General features: G+C 45.2%; 1 protein-coding gene across 3 annotated transcripts; it reads left to right on the top strand.

Annotated features, from left to right (window-relative positions):
* Window positions 1-33: 33 nt before the first annotated feature.
* On the top strand, window positions 34-6519 carry fkrp (fukutin related protein). Of its 3 annotated transcripts, none has more exons than XR_012986576.1 (4): window positions 34-404; window positions 1060-2174; window positions 3835-5059; window positions 5871-6519. XR_012986576.1 is itself a non-coding variant. In XM_076282808.1 (3 exons), the coding sequence occupies exons 2-3, from the start codon at window positions 1608-1610 to the stop codon at window positions 4924-4926; spliced, it is 1659 nt and encodes a 552-aa protein (XP_076138923.1). In that variant the 5' UTR covers window positions 34-404; window positions 1060-1607; the 3' UTR covers window positions 4927-6519. The 3 variants fall into 3 exon arrangements, 1 of the variants encoding a protein (XP_076138923.1); XR_012986577.1 differs by having other exon boundaries at window positions 3835-6025; window positions 6185-6519; XM_076282808.1 differs by having other exon boundaries at window positions 3835-6519.
* The last annotated feature ends 8318 nt before the right edge of the window (window positions 6520-14837 follow it).

Below are 14837 nucleotides of genomic sequence, written 5' to 3'. Positions count from 1 at the left end.
ATTGTGATCTCACTCCAGCTTCCTGCGTGTGTACTCGTCTAGGAGAAACAAACGGCGATACTGTATGCTGTCTGACTGACTGACTGACCAGAGAAGAGGGCGAAGGAAAAGAAAAGCTGCCGTCACACGTTCCCCTTCATCCGTTTTTATTTGAATGACATATTGTAGAAAACAAAAGGATTACACGAGGCAATATTGACAGTAATCTTAATCGTCGCATGCAGTAGCCTAGCGTAACTGCCCGGATTGCTCTAAAATGCCATCAACAATGCAGCACAAGATCGTTTTATTGATCGACAGAACATCTGCTAATGTTTTATAAAGCCACAACGAACGCCTGTAGCAGCAGCAGCAGCTATGCCCATTGCTCATAGACTACAGCTCTCATCTCAAAGGAATAGCAGGTAGGCACTGGCCGCAGTGTTGCTAGCCGTTATTTCACCTGCCCTCCTAACGGGTCGCACTGACCACCCCTTTATTTATCAAGCCCCTATGTTTGCTGCATGAGGAGGAATGATACAAAGTAAATTCACGACTGAACGCATGGGAGCTAAAATGAGATGCTGATTCAAGCTGCACTGCATGTTAACCACACACGAGTAAACTGCAACAGACGTTTTCAAAAGCCATACCTGGGGGCAGAGCCAGAGTTAACTGCTGTTGAACAAGGGCTGTCCCACTTAAGCCAGAATGGCAGAGTTGTGCTTGAATGTGGAGCATTCTGACTGGACTAATTGACTCCTTGAATCAGTTGAGAAACGTCCCCTGCTGCAGTGTTTTCTGGGTCATCTTGTTAAACTGAAAAAGTCCAACCACAGACACAGTTGGAGAAATTCATAAACAACATTTGTGCAACATTGTGTCGTCATCATACAGAATGACATTCCAACTTTTGAAGAATGTAAACGCTATTTACAGAGATTGTACATACAACATGCAAAGTCAAAGTCTCTTATGTCCTCTGTATCTGATGTTTGAACACTGTAGATTTAGTGTGTAGACTACAATCCTCAGCAGTAACAGTCTTAATATGGAGTGTGTGTGTATGGTGTGTTCCAGGTGTGCTGCTATGGTACCAGACAGGTGTGACACTCTACAGTGACGAGATTCTCAGACACACACGGACGTCTGCCTGCTCCGGAACCTTCCCCTTGATGAGAGAAGCCGGTCTGACACCAGGCACAGGGTCAGCATGCAGGCCAGCCCTCGTCTGTCCGCTCTCTTGAAAGCTGCTCTTCACTGATCATGCTGGAGACGGCGGCCATTTTAAACAGGTGAAGAGAGGTCTGTATGAAAGGTACAGGTCACTGACCGTGCCACCAATGCTACTGTAACCCCAAGACACAATCAGGCAGAATGGCATCAGGGATTGTGTTACAAGAGTATGAGGAGCCTTGATAAGACAGCCTTTCACCACTGCACCACCACGACACAAAATAACTTAGAAAAGATTAGTGTTTGTTAGTGTACAGTAAGTGATGGATTTGGAGTTGGCGTTGGATGCACTTTGACCCACAGAATCCCATCAGTACCCTTTGGTTCTGTGGTCTGGGACTCCAGGTGTGTGCCTAGCCTAGCCTGGCCTAGCCTCACCTCGCCTTGTGGCCATGCGGGTGAGCTTCTGCCAGGCCCTGTTGGCGGGCGCCATCGTGATCAACCTGCTCATCCTCTACTACGTGTCGCGCGCCCAGCAGCAGATGATGGAGCGCCGCCGGGAGCAGAGCAAGGGCTCCAAGAAGACTGGCCTGTCCGGCGCCGGAGGTCTCGGGGCTGGGGTGGGACTGGCAGCAGTGGGGCTGGGAGGTGGCGGTGGTGGTGGTGGTGGTGCCAACCTGGCAGGGGTGGCTGGGGCGAAGTCGGACCTGAGCGGGCGCAGCGGAGGCGGGGGCAGCCCGCGTGTGACGGTGCTGGTGCGGGAGTTCGAGGACTTTGAGAACTACGTGGGCGAGGTGGCGCGCTCGTTTTTGCGCCAGCGGCCAGACCTGCCCTTCCTGGCGGTTGCGGACACGCCGCCCTACCCGCCCCTGGCGCTGCCCGCGGGAGGAGCCGCCAGGCTCCTGGTCCTGGCCCCCAGCCCTGAGCTGCCCCCTCAGGCCAACCGGCCAGAGTTCCACGTGCAGACGGAGTTCGTGCTGCTGGTGCCGGACGGGGTGGAGCTGGAGCACGGGAGACAGGTGGGGTCACACACACACACACACACACACACACACATACACACACACACACACACACACACACACACACACACACACACACACATACTGTATACACGCACACGCACACACACACACACACATACTGTATACACGCTCACACACACACACACACACACAGTATACACACACACATACTGTATACACGCACACACACACTCACACAGTATACACACACACATACTGTATACACACACTCACACACACACACACACACACACACATACTGTATACACGCGCACACACACACACACACACACACACACACACACACACACACACACACACACACACACACATACTGTATACACACACGCACACACACACACACACATACTGTATACACACACGCACACACACACACACACATACTGTATACACGCACGCACACACACACACACACACACACACATATTGTATATTCACACGCACGCACACACACACACACACACACACACACACACTGTATATACGCACGCACACACACATACTGTATATACGCACGCACGCACACACACATACTGTATACACGCACAGACACACATACTGTATACACACACACATGCACATATGCACAAACACACGCACATATGCACACACATATACATGCACACACGCACACACACGCATATACACACACACACATGCACATATGCACAAACACACGCACATATGCACACACATATACATGCACACACGCACACACACGCATATACACACACACACGCACGCATATGCACAAAAACACGCACATATGCACACACACATACACACGCACACACACATACTGTATACACGCACAGACACACATACTGTACACACATGCACATATGCACAAACACACACACATATGCACACACATATACATGCACACACGCACATATGCACACACACATACACACACACACACACATACTGTATACACACACACACACATACACGCATGCACACACACGCACATATGCACACAGATGCACGTGCATGCACACGCACACGCACACACACACACACACATACACACACACACACACACACGCATGCACACACACACACTACTCCTCTGGGCTCCCATTGCCTACTGGGCTTTCATGGTGTCCAGTGTAGTGCCCAGTGTTACTAACATGATAACCCCGTCCTTCTCATTTATGCTGTTATCTCCTCTCTTATATCCTCCTCCTCCTCCCCTCCTCCTCCTGCTCCTCTCCTCCTCTCCTCCTCTTCTCCCCTTCTCCTCCTCCTCTCCTCCTCTTCTCCTCATCTCCTCATCCTCTACTCCTCTTCTCCTCCTCTTCTCCTCCTCCTCCTCTTTTCCTCCTCTCCTCTTCTTCTCCTCCTCTTCTCCTCATCTCCTCATCCTCTACTCCTCTTCTCCTCCTCTTCTCCTCCTCTGCTCCTCCTCTTCTCCTCCTCTTCTCTTCTCCTCCTCTTCTCCTCATCTCCTCATCCTCTACTCCTCTTCTCCTCTTCTCTTCTCCTCCTCTTCTCCTCCTCTTCTCCTCATCTCCTCATCCTCTCCTCCTCTTCTTCTCCTCATCTCCTCATCCTCTACTCCTCCTCTACTCCTCCTCTTCTCCTCCTCTTCTCTTCTCCTCCTCTTCTCCTCCTCCTCTCCTCCTCTTAGGTGGAGCACCTGATCCGTGAGCTGGAGGGTGAGGGTGGGGGTACGGTGCGTCTGGTGGCGGCCCCCGTGCTGTCGCGCTCGGCCGTCCAGTGCCTGCACCTGCGCGTCAGCATGCGCGAGTGGACGGCCACGTACTCTCCGGCCGCCTCGGGCAGCAGTGGCAGCGTGTGCACGGCTCTCTCCGGCGACGCCGTGGTCCTGCTGCGCGCCGAGGACCTCTTCAACCTGTCCACGCCGCTCGGCCGGCCGCTGCTGACCTCGCTGTTCGTGCAGACGGCGCTGCGCGGATGGCGCGTCAAGCTCCTGGAGGCGCCGTGCTTCGCCGCCGGCCGACGGCCGCTCTTCGGCTCGGCGCACGGCCAGTGGAAGGCCGAGACGCGGCGGAAGGAGGCCACGACGGCACTCGCGCGCGGCTTCGGCCTCAAGCGGCTGCTGCACGCCGACGGCCGCGAGCAGTGGTTCGGCTGCAGCAAGGAGACGCCGCGCTGCTTCGGCACGGTGCGCGACGACACGCCCGACTACCTGTACCTGGAGCGCTGGACGCCCCCCTGCTGCCTGCGCGCGCTCCGCGAGACCACCAAGTACGTCATCGGCGTGCTGGAAGGCGCCGGCGTGCGCTACTGGCTAGAAGGGGGCAGCCTTCTCGGGGCGGCCCGCCACCAGGACATCATCCCCTGGGACTACGACGTGGACCTGGGCATCTACCTGGAGGACGTGCCCAACTGCGAGCAGCTGCGAGGGCTGGACTCGGGCTCGCTGGTGGACGCCAAAGGCTACGTGTGGGAGCGGGCGGTGGAGGGCGACTTCTACCGCGTCCAGTACAGCGAGGTCAACCACCTGCACGTGGACCTGTGGCCGTTCTACGCGCGCAACGGCGTCATGACCAAAGACACGTGGACGGAGCACAAGCAGGACGTGGAGTTCCCCGAGCACTTCCTGCAGCCGCTGGTGCCCATGCCCTTCGCCGGCGTCACCGCCTACGCGCCCAACAACCACCGCGCCTTCCTCGAGCTCAAGTTCGGGCAGGGCGTCATCGAGAACCCGCAGTACCCCAACCCTGCCAAGAAGAGACTGGACCGCAGCCGCCTCTGAGACGGTTGGGGGGGTAACAGGGGGGTAGCTGGGGCAAAGGCACGAGGGTGAGAAGGGGTATCATGGTACAGTATGCCAGAACCAACTTGTCCATTGCAGCCTCAACACATTGGGAGCTTGTTGAGGATATTCGGTGAGAAAGATCGCAAACTTTTAAATACTTGAGGATTAAAGATTGAGGTTAATTGAGGTTTGGTTTGGATTTTGAGGTAGCTCACACGGTTTAAAGCTTCTTTGTGTGTGTTTTTTGTGTGTGTTTTTTGTGTGTGTGTGTGCGCGTGTGTGTGCGTGTGTGTGTGTGTGCGCGCCGGTGTGTGTGTGTGTGTGTGTGTGTGTGCTTGTGTGTGTGTGTGCGCGCTTGTGTGTGTGTGTGTCTAACCCTTGAAGACACTAAAAGGCAGCTGTAAAGCTGTAATTATGCTTTACTGGACATGGTCAGATCAAGGTGCTGTGTGGTGCGCTAATTACAGTTGATAATACTGCGATTACTGAAACACTAACAGTGCTGGACATTATATTTTAAGTTGCCATTATAGACTATAATTTGGTAAGAGATGTCTTCCTAGTCAGGCTCTCCAGATACAATGCCAACGATAGACTGCAAGGGAACTGGGAAGGGAATGGGAGAATCCTTCATGTCTCGGGACTGCCATGTGATCATTTCGATAAAGCCAGTCCCACCACACACTACTAAGTAGACACACTAATGTACAAACACAAATGTTTAATTTCCCAGTAAGCCCAATCCAGGCCACCACGAGAAAACAATATAAGAAACAAAAGCACTGGAACTTGCTTTGTGAAGGTAGCATTATTTTTTTTTTTCAGCCCCAAATAGCTCAATGTGCAGCGGGCCATAGATGAATCGGGACAAGGTTCATTTCATAAGGCTTCACACAGTTCAGCTTTCTCCTTTTGTGAGTGTTTTCTTTCCACTTTTACAGAGCAAGAGAACCTTAGGAAAACCTGGGATGGTTGAAACGTTTGAACGTCAATAAAAAAAAAAAAAAAAATCACTGAAGGAGAAAACTTTGGTCATTGGTTTTTGGATTCCCCTTGGCCTGCGCCTGCACATTTACCTGTACTACTGATTGAGTGGGTGAATGAGTGAATGGATACATGTTGCACAGATTCACTTTAACAAACTTCACTGAAGTTTGCACTGATTCATTGTGTTCATATGCTACTGTTTGTTTGCGTTATTGTTCACCAGGACACTATTTGACCGTTGCATTTCTCTGTGTGGTTCTCCCCCCAGTAGTGGGTCTCCATGTGGTGATGAGCTCTTGCAGGTATCCCAATGGAACTGAAAAGTTACACACGTTCCACAACTCTGAACAAAGACTACCTTCAACACCTTTAAACATCACACACACACACACATATATAAATGTGCATTTTTTGAGGAAGACACCAGGCTATGTGAGATTCAGTACCTAGCTAAATGTATACGGTAATGTTTTAAGAAGCAATTTGTGGCATATGATATGAGAGACTCACAGCATCTTTTATCTGTTACACAGTTTACACACACATACAATCACTGTCACATCACACTCACACCCCCACTTTACAGGGCTGACTCATTACACCCCCCCCCCCCCCAAATAAAATTATCTTATGACTCCATGCTTATGTGTTTTTTTGTTTACATGTTGTACGGTACGGCACTTTACGGTAAGGGTACATGAATTCATGATGTATGTATTACTTCATTCCTCATCTCATGAATCATCAGGAATTGGCATGAGTTCAAAGTCTGTCATTTGTGACCTGATACATGAACAGCACATCAAACATTAGGTGATCATGATTATTTGATACATGAACAGCACATCAAACATTAGGTGATCATGATTATTTGTGACCTGATACGTGAACAGCACATCAAACATTAGGTGATCATGATTATTTGATACATGAACAGCACATCAAACATTAGGTGATCGATCATGATTATTTGATACATGAACAGCACATCAAACATTAGGTGATCATGATTATTTGATACATGAACAGCACATCAAACATTAGGTGATCATGATTATTTGATACATGAACAGCACATCAAACATTAGGTGATCATGATTATTTGTGACCTGATACGTGAACAGCACATCAAACATTAGGTGATCATGATTATTTGATACATGAACAGCACATCAAACATTAGGTGATCATGATTATTTGATACATGAACAGCACATCAAACATTAGGTGATCATGATTATTTGATACATGAACAGCACATCAAACATTAGGTGATCATGATTATTTGTGACCTGATACATGAACAGCACATCAAACATTAGGTGATCATGATCATTTGTCTGCCAAAAATGTCATCACTGCTCAAACTCTGATCGGAACACAACTATGTTTTTTTTTTTTTTTTTTTTTTTTTTTAAACGGTGACGAAAATGTGAATTTCGAGAGCACACTTGGCAATCGACTCCTACTGACTTTCCCCTAAAGATGGCAGCAAAGATGGCAACATTTCCGGAAAGGTACTGGCTTGATGAAATTCATTCTGGACTCTCTATCCGACCACATAAAGACCTCGGGATACTTCGGTTTGGCTTTAGGGACCCTCTACTCACTACCACGTAAGTGTAATGTTGTTTGGAACTGTAGAAGAGGTATAAAAATAGCGTTTTGTAGCGGCGAAATAATATGCCCTTCTCACTTCCACGCTAATGAGCTTTGACTAAAAATGGTAACATCGAACTTTCTCAAAACACATCCGAATGACATGATTTGGATGTCAACTCAACGTATGTACTCCCAATCATCCGTAAATTGATCTAAAGTGCATTTTACTCCGGATAATTCCTTTAACACATGTAATCATTCACAACTTTAGTTGAGGGGCCATAGACATGATGAACTTTTGAGTAATTAACCTTAAACTCATGTAATCATGATGATCATGCTTAAGAAATAAATAAATCATAATGATGTGCACACCGTACCTACTGCTTATGTTGATGTGTGGTTCATGAATTAGAGACTATGAACTCATGTAATTTACTGATTATTCATAAGACATAAAGGAATGAAGTAATGCATAAATCATGAATTAATTCATGCATGAATTCATGATAATTCATGTAGCCTTACTGTAAAGTGTTACCACTGCAAGCTACATTCTGAACAAATAAGCAGGCCTTAAAGCTCTCAGGCACTGTGTTGCAATTAGGCAAGGGCTAGGACATTTATAGAAATAGACAATTATCTGTAACAGGTTTTGTTATGTGACTATACAGGAATGTGTATGTCAAGTGTTGTGCCATTAAGTGTAAGAGAAGTGAGTTGATAGTAACTGCAATGTTTTACCACCAGGGGGAGCTGTGGCCAAGCACATTGTGCGGTGACTAAGTGAGGGGTTATAAATTATCTTGCTTCAGGCATTGATTTGCCTTCTGTCCAAATGCTTCCAAGTGCCTATTATTACCCCCCCCCCCCCCCCCCTCCCCATCATTATGTAATTAAGTGAATAATTTAGGATTTGGAAGGAAATCTGGGCCACATGCTGTGGTAAATGTGGTTAATATAATGATGACCGCCATAGGTTTAGTCAGATTTTTTTTCTTTTTCGCATGCCCAAATTTCCGTCAATGAGTCCCGGGACACAGAAAGACCGGGGTACACGAAACTTGGTGGGCATGTAACCCCACATGGATAGCATGGAACCATCGTTTTTCGTTTTGATCTGTAACCCCCCCGCTTGACTGGACCCCCGAAAGGAGGGTAGGGCAGACACAGTTTTCTGTGAATATCTCGAAAACCGTGGGGTTTAGAAGGACCATTTTTTTTTTTTTTATGTTGATCTCAAGGGGCCATGCCAACCCATTCCATAACCACTCATTTCATGTATAGCGCCACCTAGTTAAACACAAAAAAGTAAAAATGAAGTGTTGTAATTGAAGGTATCTGTGACCTAACATAGTCAAAACTGCACAAAATTGGAAGTGTAGGATCATTATGACACCCTCTGTATGCACGCCACATTTTGTGGAATTCCGTTCATGGGGGGCCACACAATAAATTAATTTATGTTACTATACACCAACTGGCCTGTAGGTGGCCGGAGACAGTTTTCTGTGAATATCTCGAGAACCGTAGGGCCTAGGAGGTCCATCTTTTTTATGTATGTTGGTCTTAAGGGGGCATGTCAACCCATCCCATTACCACTTATTTCATGTATAGCGCCACCTAGTTAAAAATTAAAAAGCAAAAAATTAGGTGTTTTCATCACAATATCTCTGGCTGACAAGGTTAAAACTGCACGAAATTAAAAGTGTAGGATCATTATGACACCCTCCGAATGCATGCCAAGTTTTGTGTACTTTCGTTCATGGGGGGCCTTACAATAAAATAATTTATGTGTACATTTAGTGACGTACACCAACAAGGATTCCCGGGACACTGAAAGACCGGGGTACACGAAACTTGGTGGGCATGTACCCCCACATGGATAGCATGGAACCGTCATTTTTCGTTTTGATCTGTAGCCCCCCCGCTGGACTGGACCACCCGAAAGGAGGGTAGGGCAGACACAGTTCTCTGTGAATATCTTGAGAACTGTAGGGCCTAGGATGACCATTTTTTTCCGTATGTTTGCCTCCAGGGGTCATGTTAACCCATTTCATGTGCACACATGTGCACAAACAGATACACACACACACACACATACATTCACAGTAATCATACGTATGACACATACTCACACAGTAGACATATGTACGCTTGCATGCACAGGCACATACACAGGCACAAACACAAGCACGCACGCACACCCACACACACACCCACACACACACACGCACACACACATAACATAAACATAACACAAACAATCAAGAATTTCTCAGAATTATAAACAGGCAAGATGGAGGTGGGGTTGTATAAAATAAATTTTACATGTGAAATCTATGAACTAATCATGTTTTGGTACTTGTTGTCTAGCAGATACCAGTGAGAATTGAGTGTGGATAATGCAATTTAGTGAGACAGTTAGAATCATATAGGCCTTTCAGCGTGATTTCTTTTTGTGGAAAAAAATGTGCTGGACTGGGCGGCGGTCATATTTTGTACCGCTCTGCGGTACATCTAGTTTTATCTTGGCTTCATGCATCATCACAATCATCAATATGTCCAACAATGCAGTACCGTGTGCGATAGCGCAGAATAGACCAAGCAAGGCCATTAAAGCCTGGCATTGTTCTCCATGTTTTTTTTAGAGACTAAATCATGTTACAAATGATCACAAATGATACAAAGAAGAGATATTTCCTCAACAACACATTTATTTTCACGTTTTATTATGAGTTTTTTTTTTTATGATAAATGCATGTCATATAAGCAGAGGTGGAAAAAGTACGAAAATATTGTACTCAAGTAAAAGTACCAATACCTTGATGAAATATTACTCAAGTACAAGTTAAAAGTAAAAGTTACTTAGTTACTTTTTTTTTTTTTGGGGGGGGGGGGGGTACCAGAACAACCAGTTTCACCAAAGACTTTCTAATGAGGAGATACAGCACTCAAAAAATCCTCCATAGTAATGCATGGGGTTAGTTTGTAACGCCAATATGGCAGTTGTCTACACATCATATGTCTACACATATCACAACCCTTCCGCGGCAAAACGTCGACATGTGAATACATTGAGCCAATCATGTGGTGTGTTGTAAAATACATTGAGCCAATCATGTGGTGTGCTGTGAAGACATCGTGCCAATCATCTGTTGTGATCTCGCTGCTGGAGCAAGATTGGTGTCGTGAAGCCTTACGCACACGCATTTCTGCTGAAATAGATGCACGATAAGTGCCCAAAAAGTGTTGCAATATGGCCGCCGAGTGGAGGTACTTGCCTGAAAAGGACGTTGAGAAATGGAGATCTATGTGAAAAATCACCGGAGTTCTCCTTTAAGTTTGAGCAGTAGTTGATTTTCAAAGTTAGTTGCACTCATCCTTGTCTCGCTTTGCAGTGAACAGTAATCCAGCACAACTGAAAAGCCCCTCACAGGCAGCTGAGGCAGGCAGGCCAATATTGAGTTGCAGAGAGTTTTTTTTATATTTGGAAACGAGCAGAAGGTTCAGCAGATTAAAGGGCGTCGTACTGGGGGGAAAGTGGGAAGTATAGGGCCCCAATGGAGGAAAGGGCCCGTGAAAAGTGGAATACAGGGGGCACAACATTTTCACCAGGCATTAGTAATAACTCAGGTAATCCACACATAAAAAATCCAAACAACTCCATAAGTAGAGTCATGTAATGAAGTGGAATAACACAGGGGAAAAGTATTAAACACGCTACGAAAAAGCACTAAGGCAAGGAAAGGGAAGGAACGAGCTGGAATCTGTATAGAGAGTAGTTATCCTTTCTATCTGTGCAAATTAATATAAGCTTGGTTAGTAGCCTACATATTGATGGGCTATAAAAAAGGTTTTTCATTAGGCTACCAAGGTGTCACACAAGAAACATTTCATGATGGATAAAAGCAAAAAGCTCTCCCAAGACCTTTGCAATCTTTGTTGCAAAACATATCAATGAAACTGGTTACAGATGCATTTCAAAACATCAGAATCTTCCAGTAAGCAGCATGGAAGCCATTATCTGCAAGTGGAAGAAACATCACTGCATCATCAACCGGCCATGCACAGGATCTCCTCGTAATATTTCTGACCAGGGAGTCAGAAGGATAGTCAATTCCAAGAGCCAAGGACCACTCGGAGAAAGCTCCAGAAAGACTTGAAGGCAGCCAATTCAATTAAATTCAATTAAGCAGTTCTGGAAGTAACTAAAGATCAGGATTCACAAGAGGGACCCCTGGAATCTGTTTAGAACAATGGGCCAAAATCAGACCTGATACTGCGACCAATAAGTTTTGTCATACAGGAAATGTCTTGAAGCTGTCTTTACAAACAAAGGCTTTTCCACAAAGTATTGAAGAAATTTCAGTAGGCACGTTCAATACTTTTTTCCTGTGCCATTCCACTTTAATACACAAAACTCTTATGTTTGGATTGTTTATATGTGTGTTAATATATATGTGTTAAAAATTTCGAATAGACTCACTGGAAGTTTAGGCTAATTACTGAAAAGAAAAATACGGGTTCAATACTTATTTCCACCATATATTTATTTTACCTGGACATTTTAACTTCCAAATTAAATGTCAAAATGAATGTCAGACGAAATTTAAAGTTTGACTGACTGGATTTTGTATACAAAACATAGTGACAACTGTGTACGGTCACTCTCACTCTCCCTTGCTAAAGAGCTAAATGGTTTAGTCCGCCTGCACGATTCATAAGGTAGTCTATCTTTTGTTTATTTAGTTGAGCATCGCTAGTAGTGGACCGCTAATTGTTGTGCTGCTGGTGCAATGTCTTTCTCCAAGAAAGCCAAGTCAGGTTACTAAAAACAAAGGCCAAAACAGGAAAAAGAGAGACATCAAAATGAGGGGAAACAACTGCTAATAAACTTCTTTCCAAAGAAAGGTGAGCACAAACGTCAAAACACGAAATCCCATGGTGTTTGCTTAAATATCTCTGCAATCATTAGTGCTAAAACGAACTGAGACAACCGATTGGAATAGCGGAAAATACACTTTAATAGGTTAGGCTAATCTGATGCATTTCGTGATCCAGTCTCCATCACTTTCAGAAAGACTGCATGGCGCCAGCTTGATTCATGTCCTGTTGTAGGCTACATGATCATTATCACTAGGCTAGTGGTTTAGGGCGCGATTTTCCCTTTCCGTTTTCGTTAGTCTTTTTCTGAATTCATGTTGATTTTTTTTTTTTCTGAAACAATTAATATAGCCACGAATCAGTTATTTTTACTCAAGTAACGGATGGGATTTTTGATGTAGCGAAGTACAATACTTCACTCAAAATGTAATCAAGTAAAAAAAATACCGATTTTATAAACTACCTCAAAAATACAAAATACACAGAAAAACTACTCAGTACAGTAACGTGAGTAAATGTATTTCGTTACTTTCCACCTCTGCATATAAGTGGTGAGATGATTTCTCCCCAGCCATGGTTTAGGTGGTGGGTTAGCATCAGGACAGAGTCTCTGGCTGAATGTACGGCCTCGTCCACACGGATAAATTAGAATGGTGTGCTGCCACATTATGTCCAAAAATGTTGCATAGGTTACTCACATTGCAGTTTTATACCATTTATTTACTTTTGGTAAACATGTCGCTCACAGCACAAAGCTATGAATTATGGGTAATTTTCTTAGGGACTTTATGGCATTTGTTCACAATTGGTAACCTCACGCGTCACATCATAAAACTATAAGTTATGGGCAATTCCCCATCCTACATGCCAACTTATGAAATGTACGCATACAGGGCTCAAAGTGTCTGCAAAAGAGACCCTGTTGCACTTGTCAGTTTGACAGAACATCCCTTGGCCCTCACAGGCTTGACTCCAGCTTGACTGCTGTATGCTACAGCGCCCCAACGAACATTGAAATTGAGGCCGAGTAACACTGCCCAGAAGCACCACTACAGCAGTAGGCTACTGGGTCTGTTACAGATGACCTTTTTTCATTATTATTACTCAGTAATTCAGCACTTGCTGTGCCTTTGCTTACATCTGCACATCACACACTTAATAAAGTATTGTTCACTTCCCTAATGAATTTCCCCTTAGGGATCAATAAAGTATCTATCTATCTATCTATCGATCTATCAAGAAACTCATTAGTGGACCAAGGGCCAATTGCTGCTATGCAGAACCCAATTGTGTTCCAATGTAAAAATCATACACAGAGACAACAAAAACTCTTGTAGAAAGTTGTTCAAAAAAAGGTGTTCTTTATTACTCTACAGCCCGAGAGGAATACATTCAGAGAGTACTAAAGCGCCAACAGACATTTTTTGGCTCCGGCAATGATTGACACATCAGGACTCGACATGACAGGAATCACTTCACAATTACCAACACACTGCCCATACCATACCATACATACTGACATCAACACCATACACATCAGCACACAGGCTCCAGAGAGCAGCAGACTCAGTGGGACACACTGGGCCAGATGTGGGCCAGAGCGGACCCTGGCCCAGACTCGGAGCTGCTCTCTGGGCTGGTAACATTCTGATGGAACCTCAGGTGATAGAACTTCAGATGGAATGAAAGAAAAAATTAAATTAAACACCCTCGCTTGATTTATTTCTGCTGCATACAGATAACAGACACCAAGATGAAACTGAAATAAAACAGACGTTGCAAGAGTGACAACTGAGGTCCACTGGTGGATGGAAAACCAGGACACACGGTCTGTCGAGGACTGATTAAGGGTGACCGCTCAGCTCAGAGGAATTCATAGGGTCAACGGCAGAAGATTCCCAGCATCAGCATTTTAATATTTTGGTTTGTGTACGAGTGGTCACATTTGGGTATCAATAATGTTTGTAATGACACATTTGCCTAATCCATGGTATGACCTTGAGGAAATGACACCCTTACATGCAAACTGCCTAAAACGACCTTGTTCATGGTCTGTCTGTCTCTGTCTTTATCTCTCTAGAAACATCAGCTCATCTTCCAAGTCAAAGGTTCTGATTAAAATATAGCCGGTGCAGTCTTCTTCGCTCCGCCTTAGAAGTTACAGGAAGCAGCACAAATGCCAAGCAGTTCCGAGAAGACTTTTTATTCAGTCTGACTTGTTAGGTTATCTTAATATACGCTGTGACTACTACTTCGGCTTTTGTAAGCTTATCAAGAGATATGTCGACAATCATCTACGGTAGATGAATTTAGCACAAAAAAAGCAAATGAAAAAGAGGAAAACAAATTGGAAGTATAAAAAGCTGTAACCGATAAATATATATTTTTAAAAAACTGCATAGGTTTCTGTGCATAACAAGACTTCAGACAGA

Source organism: Alosa pseudoharengus, unplaced genomic scaffold (genome assembly GCF_046254945.1).
Source record: "Alosa pseudoharengus isolate Yale_2024_CS ecotype anadromous, Long Island Sound unplaced genomic scaffold, YU_APseudo_1.1 YU_APseudo_1.1_scf_13, whole genome shotgun sequence".
Lineage (NCBI taxonomy): Eukaryota > Metazoa > Chordata > Actinopteri > Clupeiformes > Clupeidae > Alosa > Alosa pseudoharengus.
This window is presented reverse-complemented; position numbering and strand designations above follow the sequence as displayed.

Bases quoted from the DNA above. Each gene is read 5' to 3' on its own strand.
- fkrp (XM_076282808.1), top strand. From the start codon at position 1,608: ATGCGGGTGAGCTTCTGCCAGGCCCTGTTGGCGGGCGCCATCGTGATC. The intron at 2,175-3,834 runs GTGGGGTCACAC...TCCTCCTCTTAG, and splicing joins AGCTGGAGCACGGGAGACAG to GTGGAGCACCTGATCCGTGA.